General features: G+C 40.1%; 1 protein-coding gene across 8 annotated transcripts in view; it reads right to left on the reverse strand.

Moving 5' to 3' along the window:
* The window catches only part of gal3st4 (galactose-3-O-sulfotransferase 4), a 30,704-nt gene that overhangs the window by 7,471 nt on the left and 6,959 nt on the right, over positions 1-16,274 (reverse strand). The window contains exons 1-5 of one of the 8 annotated variants that reach the window (XM_058624241.1): positions 11,928-12,206; positions 6,226-6,414; positions 5,652-5,742; positions 2,962-3,078; positions 922-1,222 (exon numbers count right to left, since the gene is read on the reverse strand). In XM_058624241.1, the coding sequence (XP_058480224.1) occupies positions 922-1,222; positions 2,962-3,077 (417 nt within the window). In that variant the 5' untranslated portion in view covers position 3,078; positions 5,652-5,742; positions 6,226-6,414; positions 11,928-12,206. Of the gene's footprint in view, positions 1-921; positions 1,223-2,961; positions 3,079-5,651; positions 6,415-11,927; positions 12,215-16,274 lie in introns of those variants that run through there. The other 7 variants (XM_058624238.1, XM_058624236.1, XM_058624243.1 and 4 more) reach the window with 7 other exon arrangements.

Genomic DNA, 16,274 nt, shown 5'->3' on the forward strand with positions numbered 1-16,274 from the left:
AACTCTGTGGTAACTCCTTCTCATACCGCAAGGAACCTGGGTGTGACACTTGATGACCATCTCTCCCTCACTGCCAACATTGCTGCAACAGCTCGATTTTGCAGATACATGTTGCACAACATCAGAAGGATACGGCCTCTTCTAACCCAGAACCAGAACCTTGTTCAGGTTCTGGTCCACGCTCTTGTCATCTCACGCTTGGGTTAGGGTTAGATAAAAGCGTCTGCTAAATGACATGTAATGTAATGTAATTTTGAAAACCGGAAGTGATCTTACTCGGTATTAAACTAGCGCTGACATTCTCAGTCGGCTTACGGCATTCACCGTAAATTCGACTACAGGGGCGCACTTAAAAACGTTGGTGCGGATGGCTTGACCCCACGAAGACGAATGACGGCTCACTTGATCGCAGTTTCTGGCTTCAGAGTAACCCTCTTACTCCCATTAAAAAGAACATAAATGTCCATTTTTTTTTAGTTGTCTTAACACTAGCTTATGCTTCCCTTCCCGATTACTTCTTCTTCTTCTTCTTCTTGTCTTGTCTGGTAACAGATAACTTGTATTTATCAAAATTGGATTACGGGAAAGGCTCGTTATCCGTTTTTTCCATTTTTCATTTCAGCACAAAATCGGAAATTGGAAAAACGAGTCGTAATCCGTTTTTTCATTTTGATTTTGTAAACGAATATTGAGAAAACAAGTCGGTTTTTTATTTCTGTTTTTTTGAAAAATGAATGACACAGGGATTAAAAGTGGTATCAGTGCATCCCAAATTCCCATCCCCTCACTTAACAGATGAACACTCTGAACTCTGTGATGCTTCTGAGTGAAGCCCAGGCTCTGCTCCATACACATTCTGGTTGATCTGTGAGCCAAAACTCACTATAGCTTCTGCTGCTCTCTCCCCTCTTCCCCACTCACCTCCGGCTTGTTGAATCTCATGTGATGAGCCATGATGTGGAACTCTACGACCCTGGGACCCTGGTAACCTTTGACCATGGTGGCTTTGAAGGGCAGTGGATAGCCCAGCTGGTAGCGCACTGGCAGGGCAAAGGAGAGATTGCGCTCCTCTCCGAAGCGGTAGAGCATGTTGAGCACAGTGCTGCTGGCTGTCTTGTGGGTCTTGAGGAACATGATGTGGGTGTGGGGCTGGCAGGAGCCCAGGGACGGCCCCTGAGCATCAGGGGATGAGAAAATTGAGTGAGCAGCTGGCTGGACACTGCTGGAGGACAGAGGAGGAAAAGGAGAGAGTTAAAGTTACATCACTGTAGAGCTGCAACTAATGATTATTTCCATCGATTAATCTGTTGATTATTTTCTCGATTAATCTGTCGATTATTTTCTCGATTAATTGAGTAATCGTTTGGTCCATAAAATGTCAGAAAATGTTGAAAAATATCGCTCAGTGTTTGTCAAATCTGGAAATGATGATATTCTCTAATGTCTTGTTTTTGACCACAAACCAAAATGATTCAGTTTTATTTTCTTTGTTATGTGGAGCAAAGAACCCAGAAAATATTCACATTTAAGAAGCTGAAACAATCAGAAATCTTGTTGAAAAAGCTTCAAACCGATTAATTGATTATCAAAATAGTTGACGATTCATTTAGTGATCGATTAATAATCAAGTAATCGTTTCAGCTCTACATCACTGTTTACAATTCTCGTCAATATTGGGGAAATTCAAGCTAATAATACTGAAAAACTTCTGGTCTGTAGTCTAACAATGTTTGTGTTCTGTTTGTGTTCATGTAAGAGTATCTGTAAAGTTTGCTCTGCCCTGTGTGTTACAGTAGAGCTTGTAAATTAACTCCACACCAAATAAAAAGGCTGAGGAGTCGAGGATCACGCATGAAAGACGCTGCATGTATGAAAGAGATGCCGCCTGAAGTTTACGGCATCGTTAAAGTGTTAACACACTACTGATGATGCATTCCCAACAGCGTTATCAAACAATGCGCACCCAACATTTTATGAAACAACACCTCAAACAACGCCACTTCCTCTTCTCTCATCAACAATCAACGCAAAACCCATGGTCATCTCCAACATGTAACTGAAGTACATTTAGCTGCCGCAGTAACCAGCTTAAATACGTTAAATAAAGGAATCCCGTCATTTTCTTCTTTAGCAAGGTCACTGTTCACAAACTCTTGTACCAAGGATAATAACATCTCATCCTGTGTTTTTGGAATCAGCAGAGGTTGTAAATTAACACCAAATAACAAGGCTGAGGAGTAGAGGAGCGCGCATGAAAGACGACGCCTGCATGTACGAAAAAGATGATGCCTGAAGTTTATGGCATCGTTAAAGTGTTAAACTGTTAAGCAGTGACGAAGTACCCAATGTCACAGAACCATTAATTATGGGATTAACTGGAAATCACCCAAAAAGTTTTACGTGATAATCTGGAAAACACCCAAAATGACATACATGAAAGGAGGATAGTCCCCAAAATATCTTATACAACAACAATTAACCAATCAGATAAGGGGGTGTAAACCCTCCCCTCAAAGGTTTTAAAAAAAGGAAAGACAAGACAGCTAGATACGGTTAGAACTGTTAAACGGAAGCTAATAGTGGAAAAATAATTTGTAATAATAAAAATAAGGGGGGTGGCCCCCTTCCCAGAGGATAAATAGAGATGCTCCATGAACAGTTTTTCAGTGTACTTCGGTGCTCTCACTTGGTGTTTTATTTATGGATCCCCAAAAAACAGTAATGTCCTTCCTTCCGTCTTGCAAGACAGTCCTTGTACCTGTCTGAATGCAAATGCCCTCCCTTCCTAGCCTTTTTTTTCCCCTTGGTCGATTACTGCTTTGGTTTTATTGTATTAAATGTGTCAGTGTCTCAGAGCTTCTCTTCACCACTGTCCCGGGATATCATTAAACACCACAACTTTGAACAAGGACTTTGAGAGATTTTCTTCAACACACACAAAAACACAGAGAATGTATTAACCTCTTCTTGAAGATGACATCCAGTAGCTGGTCAGCAATCGCAATGGCCGCGAAGAACAGCAGTGCCTTCCACATCCACACTGGACCCACATGACCACAAGTCAGACATTTTACCATCCTGGAGGTGGGGGGAAGAGAAGAGAGAAAACAAAGATAACTAGGACTGCACACAGTCATGACAGGGCGGCTTGGGCGAAATGAAAGAAAATATTATTTTAAATGTCTAATATGCAAGTTTTAGTACACAGGCAGAGACAGATTTGTGCTGCTGAAGGCGGATTTATCTCCTAAGAAACTGTTCTTTGGTTAAAATCCCTTTACACAATAAGAGGAATAGGACTTAATAAGAGCTCATTTATTAGTTCACCACATTTGTTTCACAGCACATGGCAATGGATGTCTGCGTCTTGTTTTGTGTTAGCCTTTAGTTTCACCAGTGACATCAATGGGAGAGAACCCGGAACCACATTTGAAGGCGTAGAAAAGACAGGTGAAATCAGGTGAAAAGACAAGGACGACAATGGCCATCTGTGACAGTCGAGGAAAACGCCCTGCATTTCTCTGTAACAAAGTAATGTTCAATGAATGTGGAGTTCTCTTGAATTCAACCATGGTTTTGGGCAGCTAGCCAGCCCTGCCCATTTGACACAATAAGTGCATTGAATGTAACCATCTAACAGTATGAGCTGCCAGTTCTATTTAAAGTAGCAAATTCAACCACCTGAACGTGGTTTTGGGCAGCTAGCCAGCCCTGCCCATTTGATACAATAAGTGTGTTGAATGTCTCAAGTCTATAATCTTCTCTAACCATCTAACAATATAAACTGCCAGTTCAGGTTAGTACACAAGGTGTGGCAAACAGGGCAGGTTTATAGCAAAGTTAGAGGACGCTTCCTGTTTATAATGGCCAACTTCCTGTTGGCTCAAAGGCGTGTCCGTAAATGTGTTGAGGGGAAGTTTCCTTGTCTCACATATAAGGTTTTGTGCAGATCGGTCAACGTATGGCGAAGTTAGAGGGCACTTCCTGTTTAAAATGGCCAACTTACTGTTGGGTCAAAGGCATGTCCATAAACGTGTTCAGGGAAGTTCCCTTTTCTCACATCGGACAATGTTAAAATTTACTTCCTGTTTCGGGCGTTCCACTTCCTGTAGGGAGGTCATCTTTTTCAGACATATTCAGGACGGGTCTGGGGTCTCACATACAAAGTTTTAGTTGGATACAACAATCCCTGTTGGAGCAACATGAAAAACTGTAAACGTAATTTTGTCTGCCGTCACCAGGGGGCGCTGTTTTTGAAATTGAATATTTTCATATAGACGTCTTCAGGGCCAGACTATCATCGATTCTAGCAAGTTTGGTTCAGATCGGACAAGGATTAGCAACAGTTTGTTTTTTTTCGCAAAAATCCGACTTTGCATCGTTGCCATGGCAACACTGTTAAACAATTTGTCATTATATTTAGAACGCATCATCTAGCATGTGTTTTGAGTGTTTTCACCAATTTTAACTTTGATACAATCATCTGTATAATATTAAAGAAACTTTTCTTTGTGTATTTTCTGTCACCACCAGGAGGCAATGTTTTCAAACTTGACTGTTTTTGCATAGACATCTTCAGCAACTATCCATCATCAATCGTAGCAAGTTTGGTTGGGATTGGACCTTCCATCGCGAAGTTAAAAGAGTTTCGTTTTGTGTTGCGAAAAATCGAAATTTTGGCCAACTTTGCCGCCCCCTATCTCGTGCACCATGCTTTATTTAAAAAAATCTTCAATAATTTAAGCTCCTCAACTTGTCCACAGTGACCTCACCAAGGTTAAAGGTGATCGCACAAAAGCTCTAGGAGAAGTTTGTTCAAATACCATTAAGGCGAATTCGCCAAAATCACCAAAAAATGGCCGATCAACCCAAGATGGGGGACTTACTGTTGGGTTTGGATCATGGTCATAATGTAATTTTTTCTTCATCCCGACCTTCTACACGTGTACCGATTTTTATGCATGTACGATAATTGGGCTGTTTAGGGTGAATTTGGACAGGGGGCACCGCACTTATTGGGCCCTCCCACATCCAATTTTCAATGTACATTCCCCGAACCTTTTTCAGACGTAAATTTACACCAAGTGTGATGTGAGGAGCCTATTGTTAATCCTTCAGATTATTATTCTATCCGCAGGCTTTGCGGTCATTTTTGAGGGCGTTAACGTGCATAAAAACTTTACATGCTAAAATACGATATTCGCATAGTTTCCGTTGCTCAAGGGCTCTGTAAGTTTAAGTTCAGATTTATGTTTAAAAAGTTCACTTTTCATACACAAATATTTTTCCAGTCTTTTTGTATTATTTTTCTTCCACTTTTCAGAGATTTATCTCAAAATCCTCTATTGTAGTTAAATCTTTGGGACTTCTAGTTTAGGGATTAGTTGTCGGCGCCGACCCGACAGCACTATTCTCTCTTTTTATAAAAGAGAAACCACAGTGAGAGGGGCAGCATAAAACATTTAACAATCATGAAAATAACCATAATAATGTGTCACAAAATACAAAAGCTCTGCTCTGGCAGAAACAGAACCCCCGGTATAATAAAAAATATATGGGTTTAATCCCCAGAAGGGAGTTTGTTTTTTAATAAGAAACTGTTTAAACAATTCTCTAAATGTGTGTGCTTCAGTGTTCAGCTCTTAAAATACCTCTCATGGCTGCCATGGATTTGATGATCTTGTGTTCTGCCAAGAGCAAACCATTCCTGCGAAGCTTGAACTCTGGCCGCACCAGCTGAATCTGGGAAATAAATAAATGCACGCGCAATAACAAATCCTCCAATTGGATTAAACACCTTCCTGTGGTAAGCAGGTATGTAGTTTGTCCGACCACACATTTCCTCAGCTGGTATGGTATGTCGTTCATCCTGTCCGTGTTTGAACAGTGGAAACTTATTACAAGTAATGACAAGGAAGAACACAGTGTCATCAAGTATTTAGCCAAGTTAACGGTTTAGCAGTTCACTCGTCTGACATGCAGGACACCCGATGTTTTAGAGACTATATATTGAGCACATAACTAGAATCGTGCAAAATGAAAGCAAATATTATTTTAAACGTCTAATATGCACGTTTTAGTACACAGGCAGAGACAGATTTGTGCTGCTGAAGGCGGATTTATCTCCTAAGAAACTGTTCTTTGGTTAAAATGGAATAGGACTTAATAAGAGCTCATTTATTGGTTCACCACATTTGTTTCCCGGTACCGACATGTGATAAATACCTGAGGACACAGCACATGGCACCGGATGTCTGCGTCTTGTTTTGTGTTAGCCTTTAGTTTCACCAGTGACATCAATGGGAGAGAACCAGAGTCACATTTGAAGGCGTAGAAAAGACAGGTGAAATCAGGTGAAAAGATTAGGACGACAATGGCCATCTGTGACAGTCGAGGAAAACGCCCTGCATTTCTCTGTAACAAAGTAATGTTCAATGAATGTGGAGTTCTCTTGAATTCAACCATGGTTTTGGGCAGCTAGCCAGCCCTGCCCATTTGACACAAGAAGTGCTTTGAATGAAAATATCTAACAGTATGAGCTGCCAGTTATACTTAAAGTAGGTACAAGATGTTATTCAGATTAGTACACAAGGTGTGAGAAACAGGGCAGGTTTGTCCAAACAATAAAAAACATGTTGTGAGAAAGTACCCATGCCTGACTGTTTGGGTAAATATTGACTAGGAATGCACGCAGTCATGACAGGGCCCTTGCACCAGATGCAAGCGTCCCCACAAAAGTCGGGGAGTGCAGCAGTTCCCTGAACTCAATTCAAAATGGCCAACATCACGTCGGGTGAAGTTTGTGTCTGTAGACATGTTCAGGGTCAGGCTCGTGTCACGGAGGAAGTTTTGATTATGAAGCGTGCAAATAGCCAAGGTGGACGCCAACTTCCTGTTGTGCTGAGGCTGTGGTCCCAATGGACTTTTTGGGACCGCAATGTATGTATTATTATTATTTTTTTATTTTATTTTTTACCTAACAAACAACACATACTGCTTTTACTTTGAAAGAGTCAGCCCACCATTACCAAAACTTTTTTTTTCTCCATTTGGCAAATACTAAACATTATTGCACGCTCACACATTTTTTATTTAAAATTTAGCACAAACAAAGCAGCCTGATCTTATTACATATCAATCATTTAGCAAATGATTTGTCTGCTCACTAACCCTGAGTAGAACAATATTAAAAAGCAGGTGCAAAGATTAAAATGTATTCACATGATGTGTGTGACATCATTCACCAACTTTTTTTTTTTTAATTTAGAATTTTCTATTATTTTACACAAGTATGAACATGAAACAAACAAACAACCATACATATGAACGAGTAAAACAAACAAAATGAAGTATAACGAAAACGGAAATGAAAAACAAACAAAAAGAATAAAACAGGCAGGTAAGTAAGCAGTTCAATAAATAATATACATTTGGATGTGAGGGGCGATCCATTATTCAGGCAAAGTGTATGGCCTTAATGTAAAACATATCAATACAAAACAAATAAGAACATCTATACCTTATTAAGCTGTTCTCTCTGGATATACATTTACCAAAACTGTTCGTTTATCATATCATTTTCTCTGTTTAATCTCCGCAACATTTTCTCACATGCAACCGTTTCCATCATCTGAGTTCTCCACATATTCAGTGTGGGAGCTTGAGGCTCCTTCCAACACCTTAAAATTGTCCGTGCACAAGTCATTAGGCCAGTTTTTAAGATTCCAAAATGATGTTTGTTTAAGTGTGGTACCATTGTTTGGTCTCCTAGGAGACATAGTCTTGGCGATCTGGGAAGTTCACAAATCAACCATTTGCCTATATAATCTAAAACATTTTCCCACAGGGGGAGGATCTTAGAACATTCCCATAATGCATGTACAAATGTGCCACTTTTTTCCCCACACTTCCAGCTTAGATCATTGTTAAGCAAACCCATTCTATTTAGTCTTGATGGGGTAAAATAATATCTGTGGATTATTTTATACTGAATAAATTTGCTTCTGGCTTCTCTTACATATTTTTCAGTGTTGGAAAGAATCCCTTCCCATGTTTTTTCATCCAGAGTACAAGACAAATCCTTCTCCCATATCCGCTTGAGATTACTACAACCATTACTGCCTGTCCAAGGACACATTTCATACCATTTTGATGCTTTATGATGCATTTTAGGTAGCTGCAAATAACACTCAACTGGACCCTTATCCTGACCAGCGGGAACAACCTCCTTAATACAGTGTCTAATTTGTAAATATTTCCAAAAGTGGCCTCCACCCTCTAAAGGAAATTTTTCCTTCAGTCTGCTATATGGAAGAAAATTACCATTTTCAAATAAATCATCTATAATTCTTATACCTTTTCTTAACCACTTTTCATTCACCAACTTCATTAACTTCAAGAAACCTCGCCAAATCATCTTTGTGTTGTTGTCAGGGTATCTGTATTTCTGTATTGTCCTCACCTTGTGTTACTTGAGTGTGTTTGTGGAAAGGGTGTTGTGCGTGACACCTGAGCCTATATACAGTAACTCTTAATGCCAAGCTTCACAACCTTTTCTTGTTTTCTTTAACTTTGTTCCTGTTTGCCTATGACTCAGGGCCATCCTGGCCTGAAAGTCCGGTATCCTGCCTCACCCAGCTCACCTGACCACATACAAAGAACATTATCCTGTATCCGGGATGCCAAGCCTCAACTGGCACACCTGGTCTAGTTACCAGTTAAACAGATGCATCCCCACACAAGTCAGGGAGTGCCCTGAACTCACTTTTGAATCTGTGTTTGGACAAGTGTTTGATTTTGTTTGTCTTGGTCTATTTTAATAGGGTATAATATGTCCCCTTTAAAGTCTGACCACAGTCACGCTAATGTGGCCTACAAATGACGCCAGGTGACCGTACCAGACGTCGCTCACACCCCCTGGATTACACGCCATGTACGTCACGGCACTCGTGTGGAGATACACAGACCGCCCTGTTGAGGTGCTCTGCAACAGCGCCGTAAGAAATCTAAACGAGACATAACTGAGGCAGTGACTTGTGACCTGTTTCCACTCAGCATAGTTTATAGAGATTGGTTTGGTTTTAAAAATCTCACGAACGTGCTTGACATTACTATTTTCCTCTGTGTGGTCTGATTGATAACTGAAGTGATCAAAACAAGAGGAAAGTTTATGAGTTTAGAATACAAGTTAAAAAGTTATATCGTGATATGTTGATATTGTATGATATGTACCTTTCAAACTGTTATTATTAGTGGGGAAAATGCACAGTAAAAACAGACAAGACAAATGTTATTTTATCACATGAAATACATTTTTGGGTTAGGGTTTTTTCTCAACATGTTATTGTTAAAAATGTAATTAGGGATGTCCCGATCCGATATTGATAACGGATATCGGTCCGATATCAGCCAGAAATCGGATTATATCGGACTGCCCTAAAATCTCTGGCTCTGCGTGATGGATGCATGTAGAGCCCAAATCAGAGGCTAATAAGCCACACAGTGAGCGTGAGCTAGCCGTTAGCACCACGCTCCAGAGGCGAGTTGCTAAAACAACATTATTTCATAAACTAGCACCACCTGTCGACTTTCAACAGCCTCTGTTTGTTAATTATACCCCAAAAACCAGCCATGCCAAGAGCTTTCTGTGTTTTAAATGTGTCCTGAAGCTCCACACACAAGGAGCTTAGTACGTATGTGGGGCTGGTCCTGGGCTCTGGGTTAACCTGCAGGACGAGTCACTTAACCTGTGTGGGTTGTAGAGCTGAAAAAATTTATCGATTGTTAATTACTAAACAATCGATTACTAAATTAATCAACAACTATTTTGATAATCAATTAATCGGTTTGAAGATTTTTTCATGATTAAAACAACATTTCCGATTGTTTAAGCTTCTTAAATGTGAATATTTTCTTTATTTCTTTGCTCTGGATAACAAAGAAATCATAAAAAATTGATCATTTTGGTTTGTGGACAAAACAAGACATTTAAGAACATCATCATTTCCAGGTTTGAGGGACACAGATCAACATGTTTATGGTTTTCTGATATTTTATGGACCAAACGATTAATCTATTAATCGAGAAAATAATCGACAGATTAATCGATTATGAAAATAATCGTTAGTTGCAGCTCTAGTGGGTTTGGCTAATCCAAAATAGTGAAACAAGGGGGGTGTTCTCTGAAGACACGCTGCTACTTGTGAAATACAGGTGCTCTGAAAACACCCCCAATAGCACTTGGTACTTTCCTCCTGATGAAATTAACCATAGACTGCAAAAAAATCTAATATTCTTATGTTGAAGGTTAAAATTGATGTAACACATTGGTAATAATAAATGGGTCAGTTTTTCTCATACCGATTGTTGCTGACTACAACACACATTCCACACTGCAAAATAAGTAATTAAAGTATGTATGATTCGTGCTGTTACGTATCGGATCGATATTGGTATCGGCCAATACTCAAGGCTGCAATATGGGGTATCGTATCGGAAGTGAAAAAGTTCGGGACATCCCTAAATGTAATGTCTAATCACAGCGTTGTATGCTCTCTTGACAGGTCAGTCACTGCCATGCAAGCAGAGGCCTGATAATGTGCTGTGATCACTAATCTGTCAACAAGATAGATAGATAGATAGATAGATAGATAGATAGATAGATAGATAGATAGATAGATAGATAGATACTTTATTCATCTCACAGAGAAATTCACAGTGTAACTGTCTGTAAAAAAAATTATGTTAAACTATTATTTATACATCAAATATATAAATATATATACTGTATATAAAAGTCAAAATTTTGGATCAATTGTATAACGACTTGGTGTGCCTGATTTACGTCCAAAAGTAACCATAACCATAACCAATTAATGCCTAACCTTGACCCAACCACAATTGAAATGGTTTTCCTAAACTCAACCTCTTCCTCAGAAATGAGGTTCTGCCTGGTTTATTATTATTTATAGTTTTTGGTCCTGACAAAAATTTATGTGCAAGCACTTTCTCTCTCTCTCTCCATATATATATATATATATCACTCTCTCACACACACACACACACACTTTTAGGGCTAAAACAATTACTTGACTAATTGATTATTAACAAAACTATTCATCAACTATTTTGATATAATCAGTATGAGCTCCAGTTTCTTTGCTCCATATAGAAAAAAAATCATTAAAAACGAATAATTTTGGTTTATGTGTAAAACAAGACATTTCAGAAGGTTTCGTCATTTCCAGGTTTGAGCAAACACATTTTATGGAACAAACGATGACTCAAATTAATCGAGAAAACCCTAGTCTCATAGGACCAGGTTTTGGTCTCCATAAGGACTACTGGTCCTGACAAGGTCAGTGTTCACACCTGAAAAGATCCTAAAGAGGTAAAAAATACAAGAACACACAGAATTTCTAATCCTAACATTAAAAACCAAGTCTTAATCCACAAACAGCCCTTTGGAAGTGTGACAGAACATGAGGACCATTCAAAATGTCCTCACTTCCTTTGGTTTATTATTATTTATAGTTTTTTGGTCTTGACAAAAATGTATGTGCACGCACTGTCTCTCTCTCTCTCTCACACACACACACACACACACACACAGACACAAGGTTTACGCAGCTATTCTTGTTAGGAAACATTAAAACGATTCATGAGTCTGCATATTGCGGGTCCAGGAAAAGTCAGTGATTCTACCAGGCAGGTAAAAGGAAAAAAACAGGATCACACACACACGCAGCAGCCAGCCAGTGTGGAGGAGGGAGCCTCTTCAGACCGCCACCACCCACACCATCTCCTCTTTCTCTGCAGGATCACATCCCCAGCGCCGCCCATTATTCTCCACAATCACTGCATCGCCGCGCCCCCCCCCCCCCCCCCCCCCCCCCCCCCCGGGTAAAATAAAGCCAAGCTAACGGTACCTGGCTGCCCGTCTGTAAAGCATGGCTGAATCCCGCGGTCGGCTTCAGTGTCGGTGTTGTTGTCTTGCAGCAGCAGTAGCGGAGAGCTCGGAGCATCTCGCAGGCTACAGCCGCAGCTCCTCCCGCCGTCGCTGCCGGAGCAGAAGCTACAGATCAGGCCATGGAGCCGGAGCAGGCCCGCTCACAGACATGGATCGTGGCTCAGTGTGAATGTGTGTGACGGATGCTGCCGTCCGTCCCTCGACAAATCCTCTCTGTGTGAGTATGTATGCAACGTCTCCTCCAGTGCATCACCCGCTTATACTACTGTGTAGCCAGAGTGCGGAGAAAAAAAAATGTAGAGCTACTTCCGGGCGCCTCCAAAATAAAACCTTGACAGGAAAAAAAAAAACCGCCCCGGTTTGCTGTTATGCTGTTTGATAACTTGTACACTCTGCCATTACGAGATTAAGAATATGGTTTTGACATCTCCACAGTCCACTGTCCGAGACATGATGAAAACAAAGGACATTTAATGGGTGCACATGTTGTGCTTTTATTTTGAGGGTAAACTTGAGTGATTTCCTTTCAGTCTTTGTTCACTTTTGCTGACTTAACAGACCAGGGTTGCCAAATCTAACGTCAAAATGATGCTGACAGAAAGGCAATCGGAGACAAGGCACGCTCATAATTTCCTCCACCTCATCCCGTTGCCTGTCTGCCTGCGCTAGATAGATAGATAGACAGATAGATAGATAGATAGATAGATAGATAGATAGATAGATAGATAATAAAAAATAGCTACACCAGGACGCTTACTAGCATCCTGAATATGTATATATGTATGCTAGTAAGCGTTTGAAGGAATACTTCACCAATTTACATTTAGCTTTGTATTACTAGAATAGGAGTAGTATTTTTGGAAAATTGTGCTTCACAACCTCACTTTCCCCTGAGTCGAGAAATGTCTTTATTCTTTTTCTTTTTACGTGCCCACCAGACCAATGCTAATTCCACACTTTTTTGACCCACTCGTAGGGGCGGGACCTCATTCCCCGAATGTTAACAGTGTCCGCCATCTTTGCTAACAGTTAAGCTAACAGGACCAAGTATCACTGGTGGGCACGTAACAAAGAAAAAGAATGAAGATATTTCTCAACTCAAAGGAAAACTAAGGTTGGGAAGCACAAATTTTCAAAAATTCTACCCCTGTTATAGTAATACAAAGCTAAATGCAAATCGGTAAGTATTCCTTTAAGCTTCAGTTCAGCAGTGTAATGACAGCCCTGGACTACAAATACCATCTCCACAGATGACCAAAGAGAAGGTCTGACTTGGGAGTACTGTGTCACCTCCATCTACCCAAGCTCCTGGAGACCCAAGTCAGCAGGAGGCATGGTAAGACATTTAAAATTTCAGCAGTTTAGATTGGCTGTATTTCAAGTGTCGAAGAAAGATATTACCTTTCAAATTGTAATTATTAGCAGGGAAATGCACTGTAAAATTAAACCCTGTCTCGTCCGACAAGACAAATTTTATTTTTTAATTTTTCTGTAAAAAAATAAAAAAATAAAGCTTTATTATTAATCAATTTCTTTTTTATATCAACTTGTGTGTATTTTTTGTAGGTTAAATAATCATGTAATCAGAGTATTTGAAGTTTACAGTGCTACAGTACACAGTACTTTCATAATACAGTATGTTGAAGTGATATTTTGGATTTCTGGCAAATGCACCATGGCAGTGCTCCCTGAGGCACAGTTTGGGGGCCATCAGGTAAATGGTGGAATATATCAAATATCAAACTGATGTCCCGCAGACATCTTGGCATGCCTGATTTATGTCCAAAGTTCATGTTTAATGTGATTGTTGCCTGGTCGGCTGAGCGTCAAAAGACAGGGACCCAAAAAGGGATGATGTGTAGTTGGCTGTTTTTTATTTATCACTCTGCAGCACAAACATTGTCACCAGGAGAAAAAGAATGAAAACAAAAAAAACCTCCAAAAACATTAATTGATGAATCCTTGACTACATTTTATACTCAACAAAAACAGAGTGAGAATCATTAACTAAACTTTGCATTTAACCTCTGTGCAGGTATTGTCCCAGGCTCTGCTAAACTCACTCTCATAATATCAATTATAATCCCCACAGCTACCAAATCAACCCCAAACATACACAATACTGATAATACATAATCTTAAACACTTTAATTTTACTATTATAAATTTTTCTTTACATGTCAACTATGCAATTTGCCTGTTTTCTAAGTAGGTTGCAGTAGAAACGTTAAGCTGTGAACTGTGTATTTGTAAATGTTATAAGATATAAGATATAAGATAAGATGGAAGCAGAAGCTACATGGCACGAGCTAATAATAATAGTGTCTGGTGTGTAATAATCTAATTACTCCACCATTATGCGGTGTGTCTGTGTGACAAGTATCCTTAAGCTTCTGTTTTGGCAGTAAAAAACTTTGAAAGTTTGTAGTTGAGCTAATTAGCAAGAAGGTGATTTAATTATTATTGGGTTTTTTTTGGATATTGGACTGTAAAACAACAGGCCAGTTTTTCTGGGTTGAAGATTAATCAGCACGCGTTCCACGCAGCGGGAACTGAGAAACAAGATGGCGAGCCACCCACAGGAGTGATCACAGGATGAACACGTTTTTTAAGAACTGTCTTCACTTCACAGATAAGGATATTGCTCTAGTTCACAGGGGAAGTGGTAGGACTGAGACATTTTTGTCCCACTGATTGCTGCAAACTGTTAAAGAGCCCTAGTTAATGGTTGTTAATGGTTGTAAAATTGTTGTTGTGAAATTTGAATTGTTCTTTGTGCACTGAACAAGAGAATTTTGAGTTTACATTTGAGATTCAAGGTGGATTTTAATTGTGTATTTGGACATTGGTTATGCAGTTTTTTGTGTTACTGTGGAATATTTGTGAAAAATAAATTTGAGAGAAATAACTAGGATTAAAGGAGTAAATCCTCGAGGTGTACAAAAAAAGGGTAAATGAATGGAATTAACTCAACAAAGGGAGAAATGTTTCAACACTGAATGTTTATTGTGTAATGTTTTTTTTATTGTATGGGTGTATGTGTCATGGTTCCAAAAATACATCAGGTTGGTTTGTTATTCATATTAATGCAAATGCTCACATGCTACCATTACAGTTTATAATACGAATAGAAGTTTCAATGTGCGTATCATTTGCTTTTTAAAATGACAATACTGAGCTAGCTAATAACAATGTAGCTACAGACAAAGATTAGCCAACGTTTCTAAAGACATGACTGACTAAGTCATCACGTGTCTCACCTGCTGTGGAGAAGACGTGTCCACACTGACGTTTACAGATCTGAGCGAGAAAACTACACTTAAATGCCGATTACACACTGTAGTTACGGACTGTATAATGTGCAGCACGTTTATTTAAATTTCCCTTGTTTTTATGAATAATTTTAGATGATTCCTATCTTCTTCTTCTTCATGTGAGACTGGTGGGGCAGCACCCTAATGCCTTCTATGGATGGGCAGTAACAGTAAAGAGGGGCTGCATTTAAAGTAGCCATGTGTTTCCTCTATGATAGCAGATTGAAAAAACAACAAAGCACTGGAATGTTGTATCACTACACCCCAACTTGGAATCGGTTCAAAGTAGAGTTCTCAACGGGCCTGAAAATTACAACCTGACCCGACCCCGTCCGCGGGTCTTTAAGCCCGAAACCGACGCAGCCCGACACACCAGAGTGAATTGTCTGCCCGAACCCTACCTGGCCCGGTCTCTCCGAATACATTTTCCAATTGATTGAAGTGCTGTGTTTTCTTTGCAACGGGAGCGGGTGCTGCTGCTGTTGACGCAGCACCCGTCTCCTGGCTCGCGTCATCTGGGTCCTACCGGCTGGGTGGTACCGGCTGCTGCACAGCTAACGGGCGGGAATTCACATACTGGTAAACATTTGCAGTCAGTGGGCAGCAACTGGTTGAATTTCAGTCTCAGGAATGTTGTGGAGATTGGCCATTTTTCCCCCAACCGGTGCGCATGCCGTTGACGCACGGCTACCAGCAGTGCAGTATTGTTGGCATTTTGCTGGCAGTGATGTCTAAGTCATTCTGCCCATAGCAGCACAAGATGCAGAGGTGTTCACAGCGATCAAACAACCTAATTTCAAATACAAACTTTATGGTTTTAGGACCCCAAATACTGTAGCATGCAGTGGCTTCTTCGTGACAAAGAAACACTGCAGTTTCTAGTTTTCCTTGATGAATACAGACTACAGCTACCTGCTGATCTCCTCTCATGCAGGTGCAGAACGTACTCTCTGGTTGCTCGACGGCCGAAGTCATTGCAGTGTGTGCTGGTG

This window comes from Solea solea, chromosome 3 (assembly GCF_958295425.1).
Source record: "Solea solea chromosome 3, fSolSol10.1, whole genome shotgun sequence".
NCBI classification, from domain to species: Eukaryota; Metazoa; Chordata; class Actinopteri; order Pleuronectiformes; family Soleidae; genus Solea; species Solea solea.